The sequence below is a fragment of the Pteropus medius genome, unplaced genomic scaffold (genome assembly GCF_902729225.1).
Source record: "Pteropus medius unplaced genomic scaffold, Ma_sr-lr_union100, whole genome shotgun sequence".
Taxonomy (NCBI): Eukaryota; Metazoa; Chordata; class Mammalia; order Chiroptera; family Pteropodidae; genus Pteropus; species Pteropus medius.
Window position 1 is genome coordinate 1,416,071 of NW_024350319.1, and position 17,451 is coordinate 1,433,521.

General features: G+C 38.4%; 1 protein-coding gene and 2 pseudogenes across 3 annotated transcripts in view; 2 read left to right on the plus strand and 1 right to left on the minus strand.

Moving 5' to 3' along the window:
* DNAJC6 (DnaJ heat shock protein family (Hsp40) member C6) overlaps positions 1-17,451 on the plus strand; it is a 127,081-nt gene that overhangs the window by 92,824 nt on the left and 16,806 nt on the right. For all 3 annotated transcript variants that reach the window (XM_039838497.1, XM_039838495.1, XM_039838496.1), the window contains exons 5-11: positions 6,943-7,065; positions 11,146-11,279; positions 11,822-12,016; positions 12,904-13,021; positions 14,389-14,468; positions 15,281-15,474; positions 15,583-15,663. In XM_039838497.1, coding sequence (XP_039694431.1) covers positions 6,943-7,065; positions 11,146-11,279; positions 11,822-12,016; positions 12,904-13,021; positions 14,389-14,468; positions 15,281-15,474; positions 15,583-15,663 — 925 coding nt within the window. The remainder of the gene's footprint in view (positions 1-6,942; positions 7,066-11,145; positions 11,280-11,821; positions 12,017-12,903; positions 13,022-14,388; positions 14,469-15,280; positions 15,475-15,582; positions 15,664-17,451) is intronic.
* LOC120583171 (small ubiquitin-related modifier 3-like) lies at positions 3,281-3,787 on the minus strand (annotated as a pseudogene).
* Positions 6,577-6,708, plus strand: LOC120583560 (uncharacterized; annotated as a pseudogene).

Here is a 17,451-nt window from a genome sequence, read left to right on the forward strand (position 1 = left end):
AAAAGCACGCACTGCCACCCCCCAGCCACTTCTTCGTCAGTCTAACTTCGCTAAGGGGAGGATTTCCACATACTGCAAGGTTTTCCCAATTCATTCCCCTGAAGATACAGGATTACACAATGTCCTTAGCCCTTTCCAGACAGTTCCAGAACACAGCAGAATGAAACTAGACCCTCTGACCTAGCTCCTGCAACCCTTGGTTGCATATCAGGTAGATAGTCCAAAACCTTTAGTATGTCCATTTTAGCTCTGTTTTTGATGTGGCTTGTTTTCAAGCTCCTACACCATTACATTCTCTCCCCATTACTAACATCATGAATTGATTTGAATCTCGTTACATTAGAACAGTTCTCCTGCTTCTCATCCTGCAGTTCATGAAGACTAGAACAATTCTTCCTCCTTTTAGGTCAGTAGAGTGCTAGGTCTGCAATTAAGTCTTATTTTAATAAGTGTATATGACAGTCTTTCATAAATACCAGTGCTGGAAAAGACCAAATAGGAGACTGGTTTTATTTATAGACTCACAGGCATGCAGCTCTGTCTATATCTCCATGCCTTAAAACCTAAACTCAATCATCTTACATTTTTATTATGTGATGTATATTTGGGGATACAGGTGGTAGTGGCAAAGATAGGCTTCCTGTTTCCAGGAAGATTTTATTTGCTGATGGCATCATTCTGTATTTTGATTTGCTTTTATACTTATCATAGGTTGATAAGGATAATATGCAATAATCAAAAAAGTAGTTTTCTTAGTATTTGTATACATAACAGAAAGTTAAAATAGGAGTCTGCGTTTTAGTCTGTTTTAACAGAAGATTTATCTCAAAACAGCACATGGCAGATAGTCCTACATTCAGAATAAAGTGCTAGAATACCTGTTCAGAACTGCAGAGGAGGTACTGAATGTTAGTTTTTGTATTCTTCTTAGCCAGTATCCACCTTGAGGAAATACAAAGTACTGATGTTGATGAAAAAGTCCTAGAGAATAATGAGGTGCTTCATCTAAACCAGATGTTCTTAATCCGTGTTAAAAAGACCTGAGTCCACTCTATTTAGATCCATGGTTGGGCTTCAGAGAGTTTAACCATCGGTTTCCACTCTTTTGTTTATTTTTTAATTTTTATTTTTTTGTTGTTTTATTATTGTGGTAAAATATACATAACATAAATGTATCGTTTTAGCCATCAGTAAGTGTACAATTCTGTGGCACTAAATACACTCACAAGTGTTGTATAGTTATCACCACTATCTATACTCAAATCCTTTTTTCATCATCTCTCAAATAAACACTGTATCCATCCACTCCATGAGTGTGTGTAAGTGTGTGTACACTGGTTCAGTTTCTGCACAGGTTTCTAGTTGTGTCCCAGAATATCAGGAGCCACTGCCTTACACAGTTCTTTGTGTTGCTCCTGGCAATAAGTGGATGAATGGCCATCAAGTCTAGTTTGGCTCTAGAGTTCTTACATTCTGATTAATGCTATTCCAATGCTGCCTTTGAACGTTCTCCCTCTGCCCAACCTGGAAAGAAGATATGCTGACGGAGCCCGTTAGTAGCATAGGAAAAATAAACCCAATTGTTTCTTTTATACTCTTTCTTCATTTTGACTCTTTCCAAACCACATGATCTTGGAGAATTTCTTCCCCTCTGGGAACAACTTGATTCTTGGAAAATATATTATTAACTCGGGGTCATGATTGTTTGAAGATCAACCTTTTTTCTCCTTTTTCCCTCCAGAGTTTGCCAAAACTCCCTTTGTTTCTGCTTTGGTTTGCTGCTTGGCGAAGGGGGTTGGCCATAGAGAAGTGACCTTGAAGCTTATGCTTCATTTTTCCCTCTGTCACCATGCATCACTGTAAGGACAGAAAATAATTGGGTAGAAAATAAAGTCCTTGCCTGAAAACCAGAGGGCCAGAGATCCCCACATTCTAGATCTGCAGGCTTCAGTGAATTGAATGTCGTAATCTTGGTAAAATATAGCCATCACATATAGCCCGACAAATGTACAATGGAATCGTAGTAAATCATCATCAGACAGCATGGTATAATAGAAAGTACGCAAGCTTTATTATTTTTTTAATTGAGGTAAAATTTATATAATAGACACAAATTTTAAACTTTAAAAATTACCCTAGGTTCATGCCTCAGCTGTTTCTCTTCCTGGGTAAGTTGCTTAATCTCATCCAAGGCTCAGTCTTTTCCTCTATAAAATGGGAATGACAATAAGAATATCTATCTCACAAATGCATGGAACATTTTTCTGTAGGTTTACATAAAGAATAAATTTGATATCAGTGTCTGGCCTAGAGTAAGCATTCACTAAGTGGTAGCCATGGTTAACATTGGTAATAATAAAGGAATGCTACAAGAAATAATTGACTGAAATACCTTTGTCCTCTGAAAATTGTTTCAGATTCTGAAAACACTGGATATGGCTCTTCAGTCTGATTTTCCATAGCACCTTTTGCTCGTATGCTCAGCAACAGGGATGCTTATGTGGTCTTATTTCATGCCTGGGGCGACAGGAGAAAAATTGAATGGTATCCAGCCCATGTGCTATTTTGGCCTCTTTTCCCCCTGGGTGGTATCATGGCAGCCATGTAATCCATCTGGCATTCTCTGTTGCTCTGCAGCTCCAGGAGGTGTTCAAAGGGATGGAGATGGCACAGTGAAGTGTCATGTGCCCAAAGACTGTGCTTACTGCAGGAAGCTGTGAATCCTAGAGAGCTAAAGAAAAAAATTTGCATTCCTTTTGAAAATGTTTTGGGTTCGTTTATTCCTTAATGCTTTTTTTCTCCTTTAAACAGAGCACATGCTTTTATTTAAAAAAAAATTTTTTTTAAATAAGAAGTTGATTTAAACAACAATATACTTGAAGGGAAAACTATCTGGGATTAATTTCTTTTAAAATAATTTATCCTTACTTAAAGACAGATTGCCCTACATGTAAGAGCTACATACAAAAATGTCCTTGGTTTTACAACTATAAAGAAAAATATTAAAATTCTCCAATTGAACAAGGTATGCAAGGATTTTCATGTTGTCCTTTTTTTGTTAAATAGTGAGAGCAAAACGACTTACTGGAATATAAAGATAGGAGCAGAATGAGCATGCCACTACTGGAGAGAGGGGCTGTTTTCACAGAACCAGTATTTTTTTCTATCCCATCCCTATTTGATGTCAATCAAAACATACCACTGACTATTTAGTTAAAAAAATGCAAATGCTTGTGCACATACATCAGTTACTTTATGTACAATAAAGGGATGGAGAAGAGAAAAGTAAAAGAATAGAGAAAACTAAAGTAGTGTCAGGATGTGTTGGAACCAAGCTGTGGATTTCTAAGTGAGAATGTCTTCTTGATCAAGAGGAGCAGAGTTCTGGAGTAAAGTAGCAGGTTCTCTGTTTAGTGGACACCTCCTGTCTGCTGCTAGAACACATCAATTGTACCTTCATCCTCCATTTCCAACCGTGCAGGTGTGTCTGTTTCATTGAATGGCTGCCCATCCAATGGGAATCTGATCTGCCTCATTGACAAACCCAGTCATTCGCAATAACCTTTTATTGGTTTACTAAGTGGTGTACGCCTCTTCATCTTAAACTGCACCACAGAACCATGCTGCCCCGCCACCCTCAGTCGTTCTCAGTCTCGACTCTTTCTTTGGGCTTTTCATTAGACAGGGAGAATGCCAGAGTCTCCTCAGCTGCCTCACAGAAGTGGTACCAGGTCTGCACTGAAGGAGCACACAGGCAACACCAGGAACAGCAGAAGCCAGAGCACATGCTTTTAAAAAATTGTAATTGTATGTTTGCTTAATGGTGTATAATTATATATATCAAGTAAATATGTAATTATGGAGCACTTTAAATTAATATTATTTACTTGATTGATTTAACGATTCTGGAGCTATTAGCCTATTGTGCTAAGAACAATTTAGCCAATTTTTAGCTGAGACTCATTACAGATATTGACATATAGTGTTCGTATGGGTGACATACGGTTTCTAAAACGTTTAGGAATATTTCTCAGAAAAACAAATTTCCCACACTTTTACATGGTTGTGATCTAAAAAACAACAAAATCGATTCACCTATTCCTTCCTCAAGATATTGCACATGTAGACAAATTTAATTACAAGAAAAGATTGTCAAGTGAGATTCATTCTTTCACTCATTCATTCACTCAGCAAATACCTACTGAGCACCTGCCATTCAACAAGTACTTGCACACCGTATTTGGATTATAAAAATGAATAAATTATGGTCTCGCTTAGTGTCTAGAATGGAAACAGACATAAAGAGTTAATTTGAGTACAGCTTGACAATCAGCTGGCACTTACTGTATTTACATTGTGTTACATAATTCTCACAACAATCTCGTAATGCCCATTTATACTTTAGAATTGAAGCTTGGACAGGTTAGTAACTTGCCTAAGGATAATTAGGTAATAAGTGGTAAAGCCAAGGTGAAAACCCAGACTGTGGGCTTACCTATGTTGCTCTAGGTGAATGGACAAGAGATAGGTACAAAGATGACTAAGTTGACTAAATAATTCTGTTTGTGGGTGTTAGAGAAACTGTCAGAGACAAGAGAACACTTGAACTTGGGTTTTGAAGGATGAATAGGGATTTATCAGAGAAGAGAAGTCATTGCAGACAGGAAACAGCTTGTACAAATGTACATTTTGCAATTCCTCTGATGGCAAAATTTATCTTCCCAATTATCATCCTTATTATTATTTTAAAAAATCAGTATATCATCTCCATTCCTTGAGAATATATCAGTGGGGAATCTATCTGGGAATAAAAGGGACAGAAACAGCCCTGAATTGTGTCAGGTAAAAGGGACAACCTGTTAGGAAGTTTATATCAACAGAAGCCCAATACTGGGTCACCCTGGATTGTTTTGTAGCTATGTCAAGCATTTCAACTGTTGTTTAATAAACCACATCTATCATTCCCAAAGTATAGGAAAGTGGGTAACCTGGTAGGTTCCCTGCCAGTACTCCACAATCGTCTTGTAGAAAAAAAAAATTGTTACAAATTAACCAAAAAGAATGCCCATTTTTGGCAGCCCCAGAGAGAGAAACACTACTTTTGCTTTCAGATGTCAGTTCTACCAAGACCACACGTAATTTCCCATTTATATTTTGATTGTTTATTATCTGGTTACCAGAAAAGGGCAGACCAAACAGATTGCTTCTACCCCACTTTCCCCATTGTTAAATATTAAGAATTTGAGACATTTGGGTTTTCTTAGACCAGTGGTGTTGGTGATGCAGAACACTTTCTGATGACACCATGCACATAAAACCTATTCTTTCTCCGGAGTTTTCTACCTCAGCAGATGGCATCTGCTTCCATTTTTTTAAATCTAGCCATTCAAGCTGGAGACCTGGAGTCATCCTTGACTCTTTGTTCCCCTTCTCTTTCTTAAGTACACCCCTCAACGCTCATACACTGCCATATGTGATCAATCGACCATCTAATCTTGCGTTAGGTGTTCCACTTCCTCTCTATTTCTTGAGTCTCTCAAATCTTTTTGTACCCACTGCTACTCATCTCAGTCACCACCATCCCTTACATAGACTCCTCAGCAGCCTCATGACTGGTCTCCCTGACTACTCTCATGTCATCTACATCCATTCTCCATACTGGATCTTGAGATATCTTTAGAAAATGCAGATCTGAGAGCCACTTTTTTCTAAAAATACTTCTTTCAGCTTCTAACAAGGCCCTGTATGATCTGACCCTTTAGTTTATACTCTCACCATATGGGGTTTCATTCCTTTTTTTCCCAAACATTTGGCTCTTATCAGACCACAGGGTTTTGCATTGGCAGTTACCTGGTAAAATAATAATAGCTAACATTTATTGATCACTTTGCATATGTCAGATATTCAGCTAAGCCCTTGAAATAGATTCTCATGTAGTATCCACAGCCCTGTCAGGTAGGTAGGTAGGTAGGTGGGTAGGTATCATTGAACACATTTTATGAAGAAAGGCTTAAAGAGATCCCAAAGTTAGCCCAAATTTAAGATTCTCTTTATTGTTTATTAATTAGTGAATATCTAAATTGAGGCTCATGCATAGTATTTTGAGAGAAATGACAGTCTCAACCAGTGTCCTGTTGTAGCACAATGATTTATATTCAGAAGACCAAGTTGCAGTGCTGGTACTGACTAGCAGTGTGATTTTAGACAAGACAACCTCTGAGAGTCAGTTTTCTCATCTGCAAAATGGGGACCGTATTAATACCTGTCCTACGTGATTGTTGTACAGATCAGAGCCAAGCAGGATTTTTGGAACACAGTCGATGCTATATAATATGTTAAATGAATATGTGTATTAGCTGAATGAAAATGCTGAAGGTTGGCCCCATGAAGTTGGGGGCCCCGTCATTAAAAGAGAAATAAGAGCCCCGAACAAGGTTTGGCTCACTCTGCAGCACTCTTCGTGTTATCATGAGTGTTGGGATAAAATTAGGAATAGTTCAGGATTTGTAAGATAAACCTGTAATTAAACCTCTAGCAGTCAGATCAAAGCATTTTATTAATAGAAATTAAATTTGGAGCTTTGCGCAGTGATAGTATTATAGCCAATGAGATTTGTCTAAGGCGCAATTATTGCTAATTGAAAAAAATTTTGTGTAACCTCACAGAATAAAATAATCCAAATATGTAGTTTAAGTAGTCTAGTCGACTTTAAAATGTGTTTCAAAATGTGTTTTTGTACCTTTACTGAAACAGAATTTTTTAATTAAAAAAATTACTGGACTTAACAACTCTTCTTTCTGTGTTTAAACTCTGTTCGTGACTCTTCCTGGCTATATTAAAAGAGAATAGAGTATCACTTCCAGAAGAAGTTGTTTGGTGTGATACTGTTTATGGAGAGGAAGTTGCAAGGGGAATTCATTTCCTTTTACTGTGTTCCCTTAGGTCTCAGAATGCAGTTGGCCCATTAGGCAGGCCCCCAGTCTGCACAACCTCTTCGCTGTGTGTCGGAATATGTACAACTGGCTCCTACAGAATCCTAAAAACGTCTGTGTTGTCCACTGCTTGGTGAGTGATTTCCGTTGTTGTCGTTGTCTGTGGTGGTTGACTACGGCTGGCTCTGTGCAGACCGATAAACTGGTGACATTTAACTTGAACTTATAATTTATCGAGCTCCTACTTAGTTTAGAAATTAGGTGATCTGAGGGATGACCTTATTACTCTTGCCTTAAAATTTGAGTACTAGTGGGAGAGGCAGATATGTACACAACCTACATCATACAGGGCCTCTAGAATGTGCTAAGTATTATAACAGAGGTAGAAACAAGAGCTGTGGGTGCAGAGGTAAAAATGCCGTTGAGTTTTTTGTATGAATAATGTTGATGTAAACACATTGGAATATTTATTTTTTCTTTCTTTTTTTAAAATAATTTTTTGTTTGTTAATTACAGTTAACATACAATGTTATATTAGTTTCAGGTGTACAACATAGTGCTTAGACATTTATATAACTAAATGATCACCTCAATAGGTCTAGCACTCATCTGATACCATACATACTACAATATTATTGACTATATTCCCTATGCTTTCCTTACTTTCTGTGTTTGAATTAAAGTGAAATTAAAAGACACCTGTGCCCTTATAAAGTAGTCACATAGATTGACTGTATTTTACTGAAATTCCCAGTGGGACTGATGACTTTTCTGACCACTGACTTCATAGAGTTCCTTTTCCTAGCCCTTCCTCAGGAGGCTTCTTACCTATTGTTTAAAACTCAATGTTCTTTTGAGCATTTTCATGAAATGGACATTCCCGTTGTATACGTAAATGCCTCTGTGGCATTCAATGCACTGCATTGTCATACTGGTGATCTGCCTGTTTCTACTAAACTGTGAGAACTATGTCTTCTTCACCTTTGCACCCTAGCTATGAAAAATTTTAATAAGTGATTGACAACATAAACAAATGAACACACAAATGGAATCTGAACATAAACACTCAAAGTAGTCATTGCTTCTATAAACTTCAAGGTACATATACTTTTTACTGTGCTCTCACTTGTTGATTTTCCCCCTTCTTGAGAGCCAGTTGGCTAAGAGAGAAGAAAGCCGAAGGACATTTTTTCTTTCCACTGCACATCCCCAAACTCTTGGCAACAAAGGAAAAATACTTGGTGTTCATAGGAGTTTAACATTAAAGGCCCAAGGATTTTCCTTTTGAAGGCATAGCAGATTGTAAAACAAGATAGATTACTTTTAGGCACCAAGCAGTGTTTAGGCACCTCGGTGATTTCTTTTCACTCAAGACTTTCTAAAATTTCAGAGGGCCTAGGTCTGTTGGCTTTGTAAGGGAAGATGGCTCAAGACAGACCAGAGGTTTTCAGTTGATACAGTCTTAAAGAATAAAAACTCAATGAAGAAGAAAATAGAAGAGGCGGACAAATGATGATGACTCTAGGTTGCTTTCGAGACTCACTGAAAAAAAGGACATGCGCGAGTTGGTAGTATGCAGCAAGTCTTCGGGCAATAGAATTGAAGCTGGAGGTGGGAGCTTTTATTTTTATTCTATCTATACTTCTATTTTATTAAAAATAATAAGCATATACTTGACTTTTAATAAAAATAATAATTGTTTAAAAGACCTGCATGGTGGATAAAAGAAGGAGACACATATCCAAGTGCCATGGATCTGTTAAAAGAGTGTCAAGAAGGCTAAATTCTAAAAGGAATTAAGAATGAGAAAAATGTCTTAAAAAAAACCCCACAAACCTGTCCTTGGAATAAGGACAACAACAGATGCTTGAGGCTCATGGTTTAATCTTAACTCCTTTATTCTGCTTCTTTATGGGGAGGGGGATGGAACAAATGTCAAGATAGAAAGGGAGTAACAATGATAATTAAGACAAAGCTGATAGATAGTGACATAGTAAAAGAGCCTCCTCACAGTATTAATAATCTACCCTCTAAACTTAAATTATGTGACAGAATGCTGAAAGCATTAGGATAAGCAATTATATTTTTTATGTAGAAACTGGGAGAAGAGGGGCCAGGCAAGTAAAGAGAGATTGTATCCAAAAACCAGAGGGAGTTGATCCTGGAAAGCTACAGGCTGGTAAACCTGATGGCAATTCAGGTGAAATTCTCATGTAAATTTTTACACAGAGGATTTTCAACCGTTAGAGAAAAAAAACCCAAATTGGTTCATTATGAACACATATATCAAATCAACTGAACTTTATGCAACAAGACTAATAGATTAATAGAAATAGTTTATTGGATTTCTGTAAGATATTTCTCAGTTTTTGTAATCAAGATAGAGAAACTTAGGTTAGGTTGTTATACATTTAGTCAAATTGTACCTGAATATCTGCTTCCAAAGGTAGGTGATAATCAGCAGCCTCTCAAGGTTGCATTTGGTGCCGTTTAATTAACAACTTTGATAAAAATGTAGAGATCAAGCTTATCCATTTTCTCCGATTGGGAGGGTCACATAATGAATCTGGACTTAAACTAACAATGTGAAATTAAACACAAGATAAATGTACGGTCTTGAATGCTGGTTCTAAAAGAGTAAATGTATTTGTCTATCAATTTAACACATCTGAAAAAGAACTAAGGGTTTTAGTGGATAGAAAGTTCAATCAGAGCTTATGGTGTGACTTAGCCTGCACTTAAACCAGCTTGGCCTAGGGTTATTTTAATAAAAGCATAGTGTCCAAATTAAGTAAGATGATATTTCCTCTCTAGTTTGGGCAGAACGCATCACATTTTGCATTTCACATCTGGACAGCATATTTAAGGTTGTTGTTTTAAAACTGGAATCTTATTCAGAAGAAGTATACCAAACGATGTCTCTTAAAGTGGGAAATCAAATGAGGAAGAATTGAAGGGATTATGTATTAGTCAGGGTTCTTCCAAGAAGCAGAACCAATAGAACATGTAAAGACTGATATAGAAGAGGAGATTTATTATAGGAATTGGCTCATGTGTTTACGGAGGCGAGAAGTCCCATAATCTGCCCTCCACAAGCCTGAGAACCAAGAAAGCCATTGATATAATTTAGTCTGTGTAAGTCAAGTGTAAGTCAGGGTGTCAGAAGGCCCTCAAACCAAGAGTTTCAATGTCTGAGGGAAGGGAAAGATAGAAGTCCCAGCTCAAGAAGAGAGGCTTTGCCCTTCTTCACCTTTTTGTTCTACTTGAGCCTTCAGCAGATTGGATGGTTGCCTTCCCCACCCTCCTTTAGATGGGTGGATCTCTTTTCACAGTCTACTGATTCAAATGCTAATCTCTTCCAGAAACACCCTCACAGATACACCCAGACACTGTGTTTTATCAGCTATCTGAGTTTCCCATAGCCTAATCAAGTTGGCACATAAAATTAACCATCATGGATTGGGCGTGTATTTAACCTGGAAAATAAAAATGTTGATTGAAAGGGAGGATATTCAGATCTATGTGAGGGGGAAAGGAGTAAGTTTACTCTTGGTCTTCACAGAAGGAAGAATGAGGACCATTGAGTGGCATAGACTTCAACTCAACATAGTCAGGATAAGAAAGAACTTTGTAAACTGGACTGGGCTACTTCAAGTAGTAGTAGGCTCCCTGTAACTTAAAGTGTTCTAGAAGAGGTTGAGTCACCATCTATCAGGCATGTTATTGCATGTATTCCTCCAGCGAATGAGGTTGAATCAGGTGAAGCTTCTTTTATATGATTTTATGGGAACATATTTTGTGTGAAACACATACATAGCATATTCCAAAAAGCACTATTTACCTAACCTTTGAACTCTACCTCCAGCCTGAAATCAAGGGACCTCAACTGTTAGTTCTGATGCCACAAGTCCAAAATTACTTTGCAGATTAGATTATTTTTTTGGTAAATATTTGCAAATCAAATTTATATTGCTGGGTCTCTTAGGTTAGTAGAGAGTCAACTTTATCCTAAGAATAAGTCTTTCCTTTCTGCTTTGTGATTTAAACAGCTGGATCAGATTTGGTTTTCAAGTAAACAATTTTGAACTGAAGACATGTCCGGTCATGAAGATTTCTCTCTTCTCTCCCTCCCCACTAAGAAGTACAGCCATTCTTAGTGGTCAGTGGCTAACTGGACCATGTTTATGACAAGTTTGTGCATTTTCTTTGGCAGGATGGACGGGCAGCATCGTCAATTCTGGTTGGTGCTATGTTCATTTTCTGTAATCTCTACTCTACTCCTGGCCCAGCTGTTCGATTGTTATATGCGAAGCGACCAGGAATCGGACTTTCGCCATCCCACAGGAGGTAAAGTAAGCTAGATGCAGGGTAGGCGCAGATGTGATCTAATTGATATTATGTACTTAACGAACAGAAAAAAAAACCTTTTAGATAATTGACTTATCTTCTATTTAGTCAGTTTCCTCCTTTCTCTTATTTAAATTGCATCTCCTTAACTTTTTTTGGATTAAAAGTGCTTCTGACGATAAAATTCTAAAATTTTTACAGTGCCAGTGGTTAACTGATAAATTTAATCTGCTAGGTCAAATAGGAATAGATGTTTGAATATTGACCTAGTATAAAGCTCCTATAAGCTTTTTCTTTTAATAAATACCCCTTTATCAGTTCTTTGAGGGAAGTATAGCAGTGTCACTAGATAAAAGCATTCCAGAATTATTGGCTGCATGCTCTTTTGCTAGTTCACGTTTACGAAATTAACACGGTAAATTTTTATTGTATTTTTATTTTATTTTATTAATAATTTACAAAAACAAGCCTCATAGCAAAGATCGATTGCTTCTTTCTTTGGGCGTGGTGGGCACCCACAGAATGATAATCTTCTGTTTTAGATACCTGGGCTACATGTGTGACCTCCTTGCAGACAAACCTTACCACCCTCACTTCAAGCCTCTTACGATTAAATCAATCACTGTCAGTCCAGTCCCTTTTTTTAACAAGCAGAGAAATGGATGTCGCCCTTACTGTGATGTACTGATTGGAGAAACCAAAATATATACGACCTGCGCAGATTTTGAACGAATGAAGTAAGTCATGACACTTTTCTTCACTTCTTCTGTGAACTCCTCAGTTCTTCTGTAAGTCAGATCATATTCATTCTGTGAGGACTACATCATTGCGGAATGACTGATGTTAAAAAAAAAAAACAACTAACATAGGTGGTAATCATAGAAAAGCATAATGAAATCAAAGGATGCCATAGACCTCTTTCAAATGGTGATGCACGCTAAGGGACTAACATGAGCTATAATAAGGGTTAAGATAGTGGTGTGGGACAGCGGACTTGGACATTTAAGAAAGGGATAGCCTTGGTGACATTTGATGAAGATGATGGAAGAGTCGGGGATGAATGAGGTTTGTAGGTGAGCAACTAGGTAGATGGTGATGTAATTAAAGAAGTTATAGAATCTATAAGATAGAGGTGCCAGTGGGAGGTGGTAGGGGGTGTGCAGAGAAGGTAGAACCTTCTCTGGATGGTAACATGAAATGAGATTAGTTTAGAATAGATTGAATTTGAGGATTAGTATCCAAGACCCTCACAGAGCTCTTCTTTGCTCTTTCTATATTGATCTTGGTTGGACTTTTTGTTCCCTCTGTCTCTCCTTTTACTATTAATTTAAAATTAGAGAAAGGCAGGTACATCAGGGCATATTTGAAGAAAAAGAGATCTGCAAAGTAGAGACGGGAAATTGATTTATCTGAAATTCCAGATGGGGTGGAGAGAGAGGGGCCCTGGCACCAGACCAATGCCATCCCATGGCAGAACCAGTTTGTACCCAGTTGGCTGTGCGCCTGACTTTGATCAAGATAGGAGATGGTTCCTGGGTCCAGGCCTGGGCAGACAGGTCCTTATATCTGTGCAATTGTACCAAATTGGACTCTCTTTCATGTATGTTTTTGTCTCTGTTTAAAGAGAATACCGTGTACAAGATGGGAAAATATTCATTCCATTGAGCATCACTGTACAAGGAGATGTGGTTGTTTCTATGTATCACTTGAGGTCAACCATTGGGAGCCGGCTACAGGCCAAGGTATGGTTTCGGGAAGAATCATGGCATGAGCTTCTCTGAGCCTTCAACAGGAATATTACAGAGATCTTTTCTCCACATTACTAGGGGCTTGAGGGACTCATGGTTTTAGAATCAGAAGGAGCCTTGAAAGATTGCTTATGCTCATCTCCTTCATTTTCAGGGGAGGAAACTGAGACTCAGCAAGGTTGTGACTTGCCCAGATGACTTTGCCAGAAGGTGGCAGCCCTAGAACTTTTAGCAAACCTTGCTCTTTAGAAGCTTGTGCATTTTTTTTTTTTTATAATGTCCCATTTGGATCAGTGTGAAGGGGGAATATTTCTAGTAAGGGTGTGGGATTAAGTAATTATATTTTTTCAATGCTTTTACTGCAATAAAATTAACATAACATAAAATTCACCCTTTTAAAATGTACAGTACATTTGTTTTTAGTATTTCAAAAGGTTGTGCAACCATCAGCACTCTCTAATTTCAGAACGTTTTCGTCACCCCCAAAAGAAACTCTGTACCCATTAGCAGTCACTGCCTATTCCCCCTCCACAAGCGCTAATCTCTTTTCTGCCTCTATGGATTTACCTATTTTTGACATTTCATACAAATAGAATCATACAACATATGGTCTTTTGTGACTGGCTTTTTTTCACTTACATAATGCCTTTGTTTATCTATGTTATACCATGTAATAGCACTTCATTCCTTTGGCCAAATAACATTCTATTGTATGACTATGCCACCTTTTACTAATTCCTTCATCAATTGATAGACATTTGGGTTATTGCCACTTTTTAGATATTACAAATAATGCTACAAGTAATTGTATTTTAATTAATCAGATATTTGCTAAGCGCATGGTCTGTGCCAGTTATCGCGTGTGTGTTCGGGATTGACAAGAATAGGACTGTGCCCCTGCCTGTAAGGAGCTCATCCTAGTGTGGGATACTCACACACATATAAATGTTCCACTGCCATGTTAGAGGTACGATCAGCTGCTATAGTAGGAGCAGTTTTTTTCAGCCAGTGGTAGCTCAGAAATGCTATAGAGAGGATATGACCTCTCATGGTGGGCCACGAAGGATGAGTTCATCAGGTTGGAGCAGGAGCATCCTGGATTGAAGGAATGGAATGAGTCAAGGTATGTCGGTGTGCAAGAACATGGAACATTAGCAGATGAGGAAATGGCTTGCCCAGGCAGAGTTCATGAAGAAGAGAGGCTAGAAAGGAAGCTGTTCCAAATGGAGAGGTCATTTAACATACAAAATAAGCAAAGATTCAAAAGTAGAAACAGTTGAAGGTGCATGGCTCCCGAAAACATAATCTTGATCCGATTCCCTTTTCCCTGATTGTAATATGTTTCTCTCATGTATTTTTAGGTGACCAACACTCAGATATTCCAGCTTCAGTTTCATACTGGATTCATACCACTGGAAACAACAGTTTTAAAGTTTACCAAGTGAGTGCTTCTTGAGCCAAAAACCCTTTTCAATCCAAGTAGTGCAAAATGCTGGGAGACAATTGCTCAGTGCTATGCTGTAGCATCTCTGAATCCTGCTTGGCAACACAGAGAGGCTGGTGGCATTTTACAGCTTGCACTTGGATATGATTTGTCTTGAACAATGGTTCAAAGGATTTTAGATAGAAAGGCCTAAAATTCCATGTGAGGGATCAGGAGGGAACAAAGTATCAGTACTGTGATCTTTGGTATCTGTGTATCCTTTTGTGTTTTTCAACAGGGGTGGCAGTTTCATCAGTAGTATGATATGAGCAGTGACCCTTCAGAATGGATGCCAGGCCATAGCACCGAGGCAGGGTCCTAGGAGAGCCCTCTGCCCCAGGCATTAATCCTTAGTTACAATATTATGGTATGGTCTAGGGAACCCAGGAAGGTGGCTGAAGCTGTGATGAGAGATGGGAATTGCTGCGTCAGGCTAGGGATAGACATTCGAGAGCTCGAGGTGGTGGCTGTAGGCCTGTTTCACTATTTTAACAATGACTGGCCATGCTGGTGCACGCTGGGAGAATGTGTCAGCCCTGCTTTGTAGAATGCTTTCACATCTAATAGTATCTAAATTCTTTGAGTAGGCATTATTCTCCTTTTTTCTCTGGATGAGGAAACTGAGGCTTAGACCAGTAAAGTAACTTAGCTGATTAATGACTGATTTTTCTCTATAAAATGAGCCTCAGAGTTAACCTAGGATTCTGTGCTGAACATCGTACTGCTTCCATTGTTTTTCACTGACCTGATTCTTTTACATCCCTTTTTAGGCCTGAGTTGGATGCATGCGATGTACCAGAAAAATATCCTCAGCTATTTCAGGTGACTCTGGATGTAGAACTGCAGCCCCACGACAAAGTGATAGACTTAACCCCACCGTGGGAACATTACTGCACAAAAGATGTCAATCCCAGCATCCTCTTCTCTTCTCACCAGGAACATCAAGATACTCTGGTCTTAGGAGGTATGAGTCACCTGGTGGTTCTGTTTTCTGCTCAAAGCCTCTGTGTTATTTATCACGTTGACTTATTTCCTGTGTTTCATTAACACCTCATGGCCTTTTGTCTTGCAGGACAGGCTCCTATAGATATCCCTCCGGACAACCCCAGGCATTTTGGTCAAGGGGGCTTCTTTTCCTCTCTCTGTTGGCAAGGTACTTTTAAGCATTTCTTAAGTAACATGGTTAGATGATTAAGTTACACAGTTTTTCTATAAAGATGATTAGTTCTTGAAGCAGCCTAAAGTAAAGCAGCACTGAGAAGTCATGCAGCTTCCTCCTTATTTCACACTCTCTTTGCTCATCCCTTTTTCAAATCAGGTAGCTTTCCTACTTTCAAGTCCATACATGGGTCTTAGACTGATGCAAAAGGCTACTTTAAGTTGAATTCTCCCTTTTCTCTCTATGCAGTATGTTGGATCACATCTTTCCTAGATTTACAATAAGCGTGGTATTTTCTAGGATCTCTCTTTATGCTGCTGACTCACAAATTAACAAAGACACAATCTCCTGCCCTCAACTAACTAGTCTAAAAGTATAAAAAAAATCTGGTATTTCCCTTAGAGGGCTCTAAACACTAGCAGGGCAGAGCTGAGCTCCCCCTGGTGCAGGGAAGGCAAACACTTACCTGTTGTCTCTGCTATTTGCTTTAACCACATCACAGTATCTTTTTCTGCTGAACCTGGAGATGTTCTGGAATCTTTCCAACATAACACTTCAGACTGCTGCCATCAGCCTGGCATTAGCATTCTAATTGATACCCATCTGCCATCCTTGCTCTAGAGTTTGCTGAAGTTAACTGTAACGTTCAATGAAAAATTGAATAATAATGACTTCTTCTATGAAAGAGGTAGAGACCTGGCTTTGGCAATGGCCTACTTACAATTTTCTTGATTGGCCTTCCTCTGCTGTGTGAGTATAAGACAATGTTCTCATTGCCTACAGAGAGTTTTCCATGTTTGGTGAAAAAAAATCATTTATATAATTGCTTTAAATTGAAAGGCTTACTTTTGGAAATTTTCACTAGGAAATAAGACCACTAACACACCAAAATGGAAAACCTGGGAACTCTAGATAGCTTGTAGATTTCCCAGTTCCTTCTTGGTTTCCTCTGTATCTTATCTTCCTTTCATAGGGGCTTTCAATAAAACTTCATGTTTACCTCTTTACTGCTGTTTTAGTCAGTAATTTAGAAATCATTCCCATTAGGCTCTGAAATAGATTTTAGCAAAATGTACAATTCCTTATCCTAACTTCGCAGAGCCAGATACGTTTAGAAATGCAGAATTTTTTGGATTTTAGAAAGGTAGTATGGTACATGAACTGTATATTATTTAGCATCCACAGTGGCATCTCCGACAACTTGTAATCAAACATATTAACATTTCTGCACTCAAATATATAAATAATAACTCCACATGAACTAAATGAGGACTACACTTTCACATCAGCTCCGGTCAGATTATTCCGCTGAGTTTGCACCAATTTAGGGAAACTTTTCCATTTTCATAGCTTTTTGCATTTCAGAATTGGGTATAAGGAATGTGGATCTGTACTTCAGAATGTGGATCTTCCTGACATTATATAGTAAAGTTCCATAGGAGGATCTGTCTCAAGGAGGGCCTGGAAAGTCACTCGCCAGCCTCTCTAGTCCCTCCCAGAAGATGCCTCTTTCCTGTTGCATATTTTATGCTGAAAGTATCTCATTTCAGGTTGGTGTAAGGACTATCCTAAGCAGAGCCATTCCTTCTATTTACCTGTTAGATGTGTGGTTAACTTCTGTTCTAGACTGTGGGAGAAAAGCATTGCTTTTGGCTACAGACCTCATGGAAAAGGAAAAGATGGTGAGAGGAGTGAGCAAAAGAATAGGAGATTATGTTTTTTTCAAAGTATCTAGCATAAAGCCTGGAAGAGAATAACGACGACAACAACAATTGATAATAA